This window comes from Larus michahellis, chromosome 7 (genome assembly GCF_964199755.1).
Source record: "Larus michahellis chromosome 7, bLarMic1.1, whole genome shotgun sequence".
NCBI classification, from domain to species: Eukaryota; Metazoa; Chordata; class Aves; order Charadriiformes; family Laridae; genus Larus; species Larus michahellis.
The window spans coordinates 41,051,779-41,064,545 of NC_133902.1; the positions used below are offsets into that span (position 1 = coordinate 41,051,779).

Sequence of the window (12,767 nt, forward strand, 5' to 3'; positions counted from 1 at the left end):
TCACCCTTAATTGGCCAGAGGGGGTCAGCACGGAGTAGTCTGAGACACCCATTACTGGCCAAGAACCCAGGGAAACAAGATGAGTATCTAAATAATGTAAACCCCCAAAGCAAGAGCCCACACCAAAACCGTGGCTTAATATGAGGGAACAAAACCCTGTGGCGAGACAGTGAGATACTGAAAGAGTCTCTCAGAGGAAGAAGAGGAAGCCTCATTGCTTGAATAATTTAAATCCTAAATGAATAATACAAACACAAATATACTGAAGGGAATGATCCACTGGCAGGGCATCGAGTAGATGGAAGTAATGATGCTTTTTATAATTCTGTTTTCATGACCTGTACATACTAATTCCAAAAATGATCCTAAGCCATGAGTTTTACAATCCCTAGACATTCTGACATATAACAGCAATGTATACTGTAGAATAACAAACTAAACTTTTTCTGAATCCTTCCAGAAAAAGTTAAGTTGCCTGCTGTCTTGCTGTTTTGCCATGTGATGTTACCTTTATCAGCCTAGGAAATTTAGCTCACAGAAGTTCTGCTATTATAGATTTTGCATTTATAATTCATATTCTTGTCATCAAATTACAGTCCCTCAGACAGAATTACATGTAAAATACACATCAAACAAAATACAAAATACATATAAGGTAACTTTTTGTGTGCTACTGAGCGATTAAACTACCTGTAAAATTAACTAGAAATTTGTAATCACTTTTTATAGCATAATTTGGTGTGGACACTTCTTTTGTCCTTTTGTGATACTAAAATCTTTATATCCTTTTTCCCATTGAGATATCTGAAGACCTGAATACTAACAAGAGCCATATGTAGACACAATGAAGAAGTAAACCTTAAGGCCAAATACAATAATCACATCTGTGCAATCTCATTGACATCAGTGGACTTGCCAGAAATAGAAGCCTTTTTTTAGAGAGCAAAAGTACAACACAAAATAACCATAATCAGACCTAATTCAAGGTGAATTTTGTAACAAGGATAATGAAGTATTCCCATTTTGCTATGTAGGTGACTGTGTGGCTGTAGGATTAGGAAAGACTTACTAGTCCTGGGGCATCAGCGCAGTGCAAGCAAAGACAAGTTATGGCTAGAAGGAGGCAGCTGTGGCAGCAGCAACTGCCACCACACACACCCTATGCCTCTCTCGGTAGCATCAGCAGAGATTTGCTTTATGGCTGTCCATGATGTTCAAGCAGCTGATTTCTGTCTTTTCCAACAGAGGTAATTTGGCAGTCTGTTGTCACAGGCAACTGCATACTTTGCCTGTGCCTAAAGCCCAGCCAGTCATAATCTAATTGATGATCATTTTTATTGTGAAGGATTAAAACAAAATCTAGAGCTATAACTGGAAATTTTGGAAAGACATTAAACAGAAAAAAAGACAAGGAAGCAAGAGTGATAAAAACTAAAAGGTGACGATTAAGAGACATAAATCTGTCATGGAACCACAAAGGCCATCCTAGCATAAAGTGAGATTTGAAATAAAGTTTCAATATTTCACTTGACAGGTCTGAAGACACTCCCAGCCTTATTTAAAATTGGAAGCATATATAGCATACATGTATGTATAAATGACAGGACATACAGGATATACTTGGTAAGAGCAAAGCAGATATCCCATGCTAGCTGGAACAATGGGGGAAAAAAAGAACTATCAAGAACTATCAAGACTTAACACTATATTGCTCCAGTAAAAAAACTGTTTATTCAAATGGGAATGCACTAGTAAACTTCTGTCTACAGGAGGGCAAACTGTAGAGGGCAAACTGTAGAAGCACGACAATAATGAAATGGAAAACACAGGACCTTGAAAAATAACAACATATGGTTAAAGATTATTTAAGCTGGAAAAGGAAAGACATTTCTCTTAAGGAGAGTCTCCTGGAACATCAAAGGGTAAAAGGCATAGTCAAGTATGATGAGAATGCTGGACTAAAACTGCTTGTCTCCATTACATTTTTTTTCACAAAAAATATGATGGGAAATATGATTAGAGCCATTTCCCCAGAGTTAGCTTGTCTTAACAATAACAAGTTTAATTGCTAAATGCCAAGATGTTGAAACAGATCAATAACACATCTCCAGGTACATATTCCTCTAAATTCTCTTAGGGAACTTGAGAATGAAGCAGCTAAAATGCCGTCAAAAACCTTGAAATCGCTATTTCAACATCAGCTGCTAACCTTGAGGCCAGGGAATGCCATATATAATTTTGCTGTAGAGCAGCAGGGTTCACTGGGGAGCTATTGCTGGGCTGTGGCGCCGTGAGGGGCAATGCCACAAGGGGGCAGAGGACAAGGGATCAGTCGTGCTGGATGGATTCTGGCTCCGGAGACACCCTCCCTCGGTATTTTGGTCTCTTACAGAGCTGGCAACTGTACAACTTTATAGATAAAACTTATATCTCCATGGCATTCTCCATTTCTTTCATCACACTACAGAGGCACATTTATGATGAATTCAAACTTTCCCACTTGCATGTATATTTTCCCAATCAAACGCAAATTCTTTCACGTTACTTTCTATGTGTTAGTGGTAAATTGTCCAGTTTTAATATATTTTCCTCTCGCACTTCTCTCACTATTGGCTTGCTACAGAGAATTATAAAGCATTATGTACAATGAGTATTAAGCACTCCGGGACCAACAGATCATCCACAAGACGGCAGGGGTGTAAATCACTGAGATGAAAGATTTTCTGATGCCACCTATTGCTCACATAGTTTTTACATCCTATCATTCTTGTGAATTCATCCCCTACTAAAAAGTGGGTCTCAGATCTCGTCTTTCAGCAGCAGTTACCTTGTTTTGACTGGGGTTATTTTGATCAGGTTCTAAACTAACCATGGTGGGAAAAAAAAAAAGGACTCTGCTTAATGTATATTCACATAATCAACATCAAACTCCTAGCTACCACCAGGAGACAGAACAGAAAAGGATTTCCAGTGTCATGGAGTTCTGGCCCCTGTGATTTCAGTTTTCAGGCAGGCATAGTCTGCCTCTCAAACTTAACATGAAAACACGGGGCTTTGGTGATATTTGAATTATCAAAATTCTTTCTTTTTTTCTTCTTTTTTTCTTTTTTTTTTTTCCCCTAGCCAGGCACATAAAGCACTGGACTCTGGACTCTGCTGGCCTGTAGTTGATCTAGTTTGCTACTAATTGTTGAATACTAGACACAAACACTGAACTGTTGTCCAGTACAGGTCACAATTTTATTGTGATTATTTTCTATTGCTGTTATAAAAACATCAAAATGCCATTGTTTTAATGTAAAAATGAGAATGAAATCACGGCTGGCCATTATGACTTGAGTAGATATTAGGTATTATATAAAGTGTTAAATATGCACCTCTCACTTTATCTACACAGATTCTACTGCTATCTTTAGGAACTTGAGTACATTTTCAGGGCAATAAATGGGTGTTCTTGGTCAAAACAAAGAGCAGGAAGAGAAAAATCCTCATCCACTGTCCAAATGACATTAAAAGTGAGTAAAAATATTGTAAGAGTTTTATTCTCTAGTATTGATCAGTCACAAAAATGTTGTGCGTCTCCAAATATTATGATTACAAAGAATATATGGCTATTATTCCTTTGATTCATACCTTTGAGTATACAGATTACAACATTTGCTTCTGTAAATAAGCAACACTCACTTCCTAAGATTACGTACTTGATTACATACCAGTTAATGTAGCTGAGGCTTTGTAATTAGTATAGAGTCAATTACTACGCAGCCTTCTAAATACAATTTATGTATATATAAATGATATTTTCAGACATCATTTACAGTGTGTAAATCCAGAGACCAAAGGAAATTAGTCCAGAAATGTATCCGCACACTCAACAGACTGTGTCCCCGTTCTGATAAATACAGAGGATGACACACGGTAACAGTGAAACAAAGGCCACACCTGAGAGAAACCCACGGGAATAAGGAAACACCTGTTTGTGTTGCGGAAGAACAGGTGGGAGGCGGTGGTTTGCCGGCTCAATATCCTGTGCTAGCTATTACAAAGAGCGCTGAGCAGGTGACACTCTTTTTTTTCGCTGTGAGTTTATTAAGAAGCCGCCGCTGCTTTGCACTACCCTGGAGATGCCTTTCCAGCACCGCATGGCTGCCCCCAGCTCCCTCGCCGTATCACCTCGCCGAGGTCCCCCGGTGCTCGCCGTGCCCGTGCTGAACGCACACCGTTTTGCCTGCTGCTGGGTAGCGCAGGAAGCCTTAATTACAGCCTGAAAATAATACTCCCTTCCCCGGGGAGCTTCCCGAGTTATTCCTGTGGGGTGGGAGAAGCTGCGAGGAGCGAGGCGGCGGGGAGGCGGGCGCTCCCCGGGCCCGACCGCTGGATCCGGCGCCTCGGGCCGCGCCGGCGGGGCGGCTGCAGCACCACGGTCAGCTCCGAGCGGGCGGCGCGCCCCGGCCCGGCCCCGCGTCCCCGACCCCGGCCCCGGACGGCGGGGCGGAGCCCGGTCCCGGGACGCGGCGCCCGCTCGGTCCCCGCCCCGGGCCGGCCGAGGTCTGCCTGCCGGAGCTCACACACACCCCCCGCCCCCGAGGGCACCCGGCGAGCGCTCCCCGCCGCCCTCTCGGCCCCCGAACGGAGGCTCGCACCTGCCCGCAACCGAGGAGCAGCGCCGGGGAGAGCCCCCCTCCGCCCCCCCCCCCGCTTCCTCGGCAGGAGGGGTGCGTGGGACGAGGGGAAGCCCCCGTCTGGGTCACGCTGCGGGAGGAGGGGGCGATCCCTTCCATCGGGGCGGGGAAGGATGCCGAGGGCTCCGGTGGTCCCTTCCCTCCCCGCCCCTCCCATCGCTCAAAATCGACCCCCACTCGCGCCTCCCCCACCCCCACCCCCCGCCCCCCCGACGGGGCGTGTACAAAGCTCCCTCCCTCCCCCGGCCCTGGCAGCGCCTGGGGCTCCCCAGCGGGCCACGCTCGGGGGCCGCGAAAGGGCCGGCGGTGCCGGGAGGGCGGAGAACCTGGGGCGGCCGGAGGTGACGGGTCCGTCCCCCCTCCCCGCCGCCGCCAGCGCTCTCGGTGCCAGCTGCCCCCCTGCAGCCGCAGCGGTGGGGGATGTGGCACGTCGCGGTGCTGCCGGGGTGTAGCTCATTCCTGATGCCGCTGTTTGTCGCTGAGTTTTGAAGAGATTTATTGGCTGGCTCTTGCGAAGCCACGCTTGAGTAATCCGAGCTGCTGCGCGCCGTGGTGAAGCCCGGAGGGGGGGAACGTCACTCCCTCTGGCAGCGGAGCAACATTAGTCTTCCAGCCCTCTAACCATCACTACAGCGTCGGAAACTGCCGGGTCACAGCCATTTGCTTTGGAAAATTGGCGATGTTTGGTGCTAGAGATCGATTACCCTTGTAATCTTCCCCCCCCCTCCTCCTGCTTACCCCACCCCTACCCGCCCCAGACAATAGCGTCCGAGCTCCTGCAGGAAAAAAATATAAAAGAAAGCAAGGAAAGAAAGAAAGAAAAAGAAAGAAACTGGGGGATGGATCTGACTCCGATAGGAAAAGCGTGTATCTAGAAGTGGTGCTAATGGGAAGAGATTTCCGAGCTCCAGAGGACGATGATTTGTCACAAAGGGTAGCTGGCTTGGTGGTTTGGGCTGGAGCCGTGTAGGAGATCCTTGGAGAAGTCATTGTGCACAGAAAACCGAAGACCTGTACAAACATGCCTGTTCGCAGAGGTCATGTGGCACCACAAAATACATTTTTGGGTACAATCATACGAAAATTTGAAGGGCAAAGTAAGTTCTCTCTTTCTATCTATTTTGCTACAGTAGTTTGATTCTGCTTGTGACTAAATGGACAGCAGCTCCAGACTATTTTAAGTTTTTAGCTTGGAAAGAAAACCCCAGAGGTAAGGAGGGGATCCCTGGCAGGAGTAACATTGTTTTTGATGTAGAATACAGATCACCGACTGGAATTATTTGGCTTTTTTTCCCCCGTTCCAAGGAATAGTTTTTATCTTCGACTGTATCCATATTGTACAGCTATAGAAGTTATATCTCTTACCTTCTTCTGAACTGGTGAGATGGCTCTAAAAGCAGAGTGTACAATCTTGCTTCCTGTGCAATGTTTAAAAAAATCAGCTAGATTTATTATTATTGTTGTTGTTATTGTTATTATTAATTGTCTTTTCAAAATAAAGCAGAACAGTCAGACTTTGATTTAGAGGAAACAGATAATATGCAGAACAGTTATTAAAGGGAAGATACTCTCTTACCTTGTTGTCATGACTGCATTTTAATATAGCTGTCAAGTATTTCTGCTTTGTTTATGCAAGCCTAAAATATCGTATCAAACCAGTGCAAATGCATCCTCAGGGAGAGTCTGTGAGATCTTTTCCAATGCAGCAGTTTACTACCTGTCGAGGAGGCTGAAGCTGAAGTGTTTTTCCTGGCTGGAACTCTGGTTTACTGTTAACAGTAAGAAGGAACACTTGATGCTTAAAATGAATTTCATTTAGAAACAGTAGTTTTGATATATGTACATTTATTTAAATATTTAGCATATTTTTAGTGTCAGTGGTGCAAACCCTTACAGCTAACTTCAGTTTATATACTTCATTATACTTAAACCCACGTTACCAATTTAATATTTATATTCTTTGAGAAAAAAAATGAAGATGCTGTTTGTAGTCCTAATTTATCTAAATGTTAAGTCACGTTGCTATTCGAGTAGCAGTTTTTATGCAGTAAAGTGTATATATTTTGAAGAGAACAAAGCACTACCTACTAACTAGGCAAGTGGTAGTGAAAATTCAGCATGACTGAAAGACCGTAGAAAAAGCAAGAATGAAATCTATATTTTTCTCTCCAAATACTTCACTGTATTCAAAGACAGAATATCTTTAAAATTTTCAAGACTTGTACTGCTAACTTGGTGCCACACAAAGTCTTTTATAAAGCAAGGGACCTACTAGTGTGATTAAGTAAGCAGACATTCATGTTATTAACAGTAAATGTATCAAAGCTGCACATTTATAATTACCATGGGAATCGTATGTTATAGTGGTAGACAGAAACAAATGAAGTAACAGTTGAAAACTTTTGAACCTTTCTGTCAGGTGAAAGTTTGGGACAGGTGATGGACTGAGGCACAGAACTTCAGCGGACTGTGCAAAATGTTTCAATGTTTCAAAAATTATCATGTTCTTTTCTAGATAATTTTGTTAAAATACTGACTATAAACTTGCTGTCATTAACCTTAATGAAAATCCCTACAGAGTAGGCTGAGCTGGTTGGACCTTATCCCAGGAAGCCCTTCACTTGAGTAAAACCCCCTTCCCGAGGCTCCACTTGCCCACAAAAGAAGCTGCTAAGTTTTCAAGGACTTCCCTGGAGTTAACGGTTGACAGGATGGCAGTTATCACCTGGGTTTCAGTGAAGCTAAAAAAGACAACATTTTGAAGTCAAAAGGAGTTTTGCAAAAGACTTGCATAATCTGGATTTATTTCCTTAAAAGACAACTACCTTAATCTTTAATGTATTCTAAATTTATTGAAGTTTCTTTAAAAGCTATGAATCAAATTAGCTACATTAAATGACTGAAAATCTGTACATTTCAGGCATCCCAGTGAAAGGAAGGGTTGTTTAGCATCCATCCATGCAATTGACATTTTATGAAATGTTGAAAGAGTACTAAAAAATGCATCACTTTCTTTTATTGCAGATAAAAAATTCATCATTGCTAATGCTAGAGTGCAGAACTGTGCTATCATCTACTGCAATGATGGGTTCTGTGAGATGACCGGGTTCTCCAGGCCAGATGTCATGCAGAAACCTTGCACCTGTGATTTTCTTCATGGGCCAGAGACCAAAAGACATCATATTGCCCAAATTGCTCAAGCACTGCTGGGGTCAGAGGAGAGGAAAGTAGAAGTCACCTATTATCACAAAGATGGTAAAGTCTGTTTTTATTTTCAAGACTTCTTGTGTGTTTGGTTATCAGTTGGTTGGTTAAAGAAGTGGGTATGATCTGCTGGCCAGACCCTTGGCTGGAGCAGTGTTGTCATTTCTCTGAAGTCCAGTGAAGTACACTTATGTATACCAGTAAGGGAATTCGCCATGAAAGTAGTGGGTGTATAGAGTATATCAGTGTACGCTGGCTCTAACAGCTGAATGAAGCTAGCAGCGTGTTTGCAATTGTTGAACAAAAGTTCTCCTCTCGGTTGCTTTAAAGCAGATCTAAATCTCCTAAAGTAAACAGCCCTACAACAAAGAACAGATAACAAGCATAGAGGCGACATCCTGTGAGAGTTAATTTTTAGGAACTGTTTCATCTCACAGGGCATAGGAACGGTGTATCAGTTTCAGGGGGCTTAAGGCTGCCTGCCTCATGCAATTGGAACTGTACCTCCATTTAAATGCAGTATTTTACTGGAAAAAGTATAACAAGGTTAAAAGTAGCAAAAATTGGCTTGTCATGAAGAAAGCATTAGCTTATAAAGAAAGTCTTTTTCAGATATGAGATATTGTGAAGTTGGAGTACCTACAACTGAACCATAGTTGTCCTGGAATTATATTGTCTGAGTAGAAATTTTGGGGTGGCTAAACTATGAAGAGTTTCCCTCTTATTCAGTAAAGACTCAATATAAATCAAATATAAATCAAGATAAAAGTCTGTGAAAACTATTGCTGATATAAGGAAGACTGGCTAAAACTGCTGTGCTGATGCTTTTTTTCCTGTTAAGAGCATAAAATGAATAAATGACTGTATTTGCAGATTAAAAAATGCATACACATGAAAACTAATTATGATACATAATAGCTATATGTAAAGTTCGGTTTGGTGTTGGTTTTTTTTTCCTAATTACCCAGGGTTATTTACAGAAACATCCATCTTTCAAACAAATTCAAGCAATGGATAAGTGCGGTGTACCTTATTCTGTCTCTTGTTGTGTACACTCTTGGGAGAAGGAAAAGGAAATTCATATTCAAATGCTGAGCTTAAATTAGTTCTGGAGAAGTGCCAGTGTGTTGTTTGTATCAATTTTAGAATCACATGCAATGGATGGTCTCACATTTTAAAGTCACAGAGTTAAACCCTGTTCTCAATAATTCTGTTGTTATCTCGGAGAGACTTAAGTATTATTTTTAGCTTAGGCTGGTATAATTCAGATAGGACTCGGGCCAGCCATTCTACCCACACTACCAATATTTAAACATATTCTTCTTAGTGCATTTTCAGTAGAGTCCTTTATTCTTAGATCTGTTTTGGTGGTTTGGAGCAGATTTTGGTCAAGATCTGTTGCTGTAGATGTGCCTTGAACGTAGATTTATCAGGAGACCTGATACCGCATGTCTTTTACCATCTAGCCTGTGTTTGTTTTAACTTGGCGTGTGTTAAAAATAATATTGCAAAAGGAGAATGTCATTGCTAACTTTCACAGCCACCAGCCTGGAGCACTGTTTTGAGATCTGGTCGTTTAAAAGTGCTTCAGTCTCTCAAGATACTAGGAGGGAGGGAAAGGCGCTTGACTGAAATACTGCTTATCTGTCAATTACTGTAAATACATATTTTTCTAAAATGCTGAATTCTAGCATCATGCAACACACCATAGTCTGTTTGAGGCAAACCAAAGTAAAATTGTCTGTAAAAATTGCCGTATCTTTTGTAAATAGTTTTGAATTTTGAAGCACATTGCAAATGAGTTATGGATTATTCAGTGTAAACAATCTTATGCATAAGGGTTCTCAGTAACTTCACTTCTGTGAATAGTTTCTTTACATTACTAGGTTGAAGGTTAAGGAATTTCAAAAGATGCAGACAACAGTTCTAGACAAATTTGAGTTGAATTCCTCAAAATTTTACCGGTCGAAATGTGAACAGGACTTACCATGTGCATTATATGCACTGCTAAATTTAAACAAATACAGGTGACTTACTTTGAATTGTAAATATAATTTAAAATATCAAGTCACTGATTACAGGCAAAAATCAACAAAATACAAGATAGGTCTGACACTCAAATGCATAAATGTCTGACAGCTTGATCATTTGGATATGCAGACTTTTTTGTTCCATTACACATAATGTTCAATTTCTTTACAAAAATATTATAAAAAGATCTGAAGTTTCTGTGGTATCATAATGTTGAAACTACCTATATGATGGATATAATAAATGTCAGTAAACATATAGTTATTCAAAATTACTGAAAAGATATACTTCACTTCTTCACTTACTTCACTTTTTCAAATTTACCAATTTGTTTTTGCAATATATAGGGTAGTATATATATAAAGACTTTATATAACATACTCTGTATATTATAACAATATACAGAATGGTGATACCTAACAAGGACTTCCTCCAGGTTCTGAAGCAAAATTAATTTAAAGAATTTGCTAAAAATCTGAGAGTTTAGTGCCTGGTTAGTTGTTAATTTTGTACTGTGTGCTCTGAGTGCACATGAGAGTATTTTAAGAGGGCGATGCCAGCACAGTTAGAAATGTAGTTTTCTCCAGGAAGTAACCCAAGTTACTCCAATGAACTACCCACTGCTTGAAAGTTTGATTTGACATTTTATTTCATAGCCACCCATTGTATAATATTTAACATAGTACTAAGCATACAGAGGAGGAAGACAGCTCATGAAGGTGTGAATCACTTGAGGTTCCACCGACAGGAGTTTCTGAAGACCATATTACAGAGTCCTGAATAAATGCCCAGTGAATTGTAAATAAAACCTTATTCCGCATCACACTATTATTTACTCTATGTAAGCCATTGATTAAAATTATTTTAATATTTCAAAGTAAAGCAAATGTCAGTGGGATCATATATCCCCTCACTTATAAAGCTAATCTGTCATCAGAAGTCCAGCAATGCAGATATCAGAAAGGGAACGGCTCTATAACTAATGCTTTCTCTTTTTAACAAATACCACCTCACATTAAATGTCACAGCTTTAAAGTTTAACTTAAAAGGAAATTCTTGCACTAGAAAAATGGTATTGCATACGTACTGGGAATTAGGATTCTGATGTTCTCTAGTGGTCTATAGTCTACTTTCCTAGATGAAAGAAAGTGCAAGGTTTTGAGTTTTAAACATCTTGATGATGCAAGACCGAAGGCTGCTGTTTGTTCACTGCTTTAATCTCTAGGCCAGATCACACGCTTGAAGAAAAAGGGACAGAAGGATGGGGGAAAAATTGTAGCAGGGTGATTTTCAGAAAATGGCAGTTGCTTGAATCTACAGTGCTTTAAACGCGGCAGACAGAAGATAGAGTGGACAAAGGAGAATGCGAATTCAATGTATTATCGTTTTATAGATGTTTTACCTAGACTGGGCGTGTTTCCCTTTCCACCGCGCAGTGCGGGGAGGGTGCAGAGGAGAGGGGGAGAATACTTGTGGTAGCTTTGTGTAATTGTTGAAGATAGATAGCGTAGAGGCGGGATGTCAGCATTACTTACGCACCCAGCAGGTCCTGCCCCAACCACACCAGTGCCCTGCCTTCACAGAAGTTTTTATCATGTGCAGCTAAAAGCCTTACTAGCTCCTCTTGCAGTATTTGTATCAGAATAAGATTGTTAATATAGCCTACATTTGGGTTTAATTTCTCCTGATTCCTTTTTCCTTTTAGAAGGGTATTTACACAATCCAGGCAAAGTTCTAGTCCTCTGTCCTGTTAGAGTAGTGCCACAGTAGGTGATTGCACAGTTATCAAAAGAATTAATTGCCAGTGAGAAAAATGGTTAATGGAAACAGATGGACGCCAGAACTAAGGGTCCAAATCTATAGGTTCTCATCACACAAGAAGCTCCACAAATGCCACTGGATGTACTCATGCAGTCAAAGACTTGGTACATTTAATTTTTAATGTAAACATCCATTTTTACAAAGAACAATAGATAAATACAGAGAAATCACAAGAACTATTATTTTGAAACAGATTTAGTTGAAAGTCTTGCCCATTAGGCATTAACATCTGCTTAATTCAAATTATACTCTGATATCAAAGTAGCCGTATAGCACATTCCTCACTATCTCACAACTTCATTTTCACAAACCATGCAGCTATACGATCGGTATTATAGTTGAAGGTAAAATACTGTTTATACAGAATATCAATTCTTATTTTAATAAAGTTATTTGTGGTGAAAATATTTGACAGCTCTTCCTTTGAGGACTCCATTTTGCAGTTTAAGTCATTATTGCATAAATCATTCTTGACAGCTGTAAAATATTGCTTGAGGTGGTAAAGCTGTAAAGCTTTTGACATAAAAAGTATAATTATTTTGGGGTTGAGAATGGATACATGATAATCAGAAAGGGTTGTATCACACTGAATGCTTTTTTACTTCTTACTCTAGGCTTTGTGGACAACAGTGGGCTGTATCTAAGCTTACAGAGTACCTTTTAAAGGGAGGTAAGGAGATCATTTAGGCTCACATCAGATACTCTAGGGTAAGAAGCACTACAGAAGAGTATAGGTTTGAGCAAAGATAAAATTAAGCAATTATTATCAGAGTGTTTACAAACCTCATAAATTATTTGCCACTTACCCCGTTTGAAAAATGTAATTTGCTACATTTGACTGCAAATTAAACATACTTGTATTTTCAAAACACATTAAGATTCCAAACTAATATTTTTGAGGCCTGTTAAGCTCTTTTTTGAGGATAAGAATATAAAACAAAGTGCAATCATACTGACAAAATAAAGTGGAAATGGTATTAAGTATTCTAAAATAGAAAGATCAGGACTTCATTTAGAAGGTCATCATCT

At 40.4% G+C, this 12,767-nt stretch overlaps 1 protein-coding gene across 8 annotated transcripts in view; it reads left to right on the forward strand.

Annotated features, from left to right (window-relative positions):
* The first annotated feature begins 4,929 nt into the window (after positions 1-4,929).
* Positions 4,930-12,767, forward strand: part of KCNH7 (potassium voltage-gated channel subfamily H member 7) — a 239,499-nt gene continuing 231,661 nt past the window's right edge. For 7 of the 8 annotated variants that reach the window (XM_074594958.1, XM_074594965.1, XM_074594959.1 and 4 more), the window contains exons 1-2: positions 4,965-5,779; positions 7,707-7,937. In XM_074594958.1, coding sequence (XP_074451059.1) covers positions 5,704-5,779; positions 7,707-7,937 — 307 coding nt within the window. In that variant the 5' untranslated portion in view covers positions 4,965-5,703. Of the gene's footprint in view, positions 5,780-7,706; positions 7,938-12,767 lie in introns of all 8 variants that reach the window. The other variant, XM_074594964.1, reaches the window with a different exon arrangement.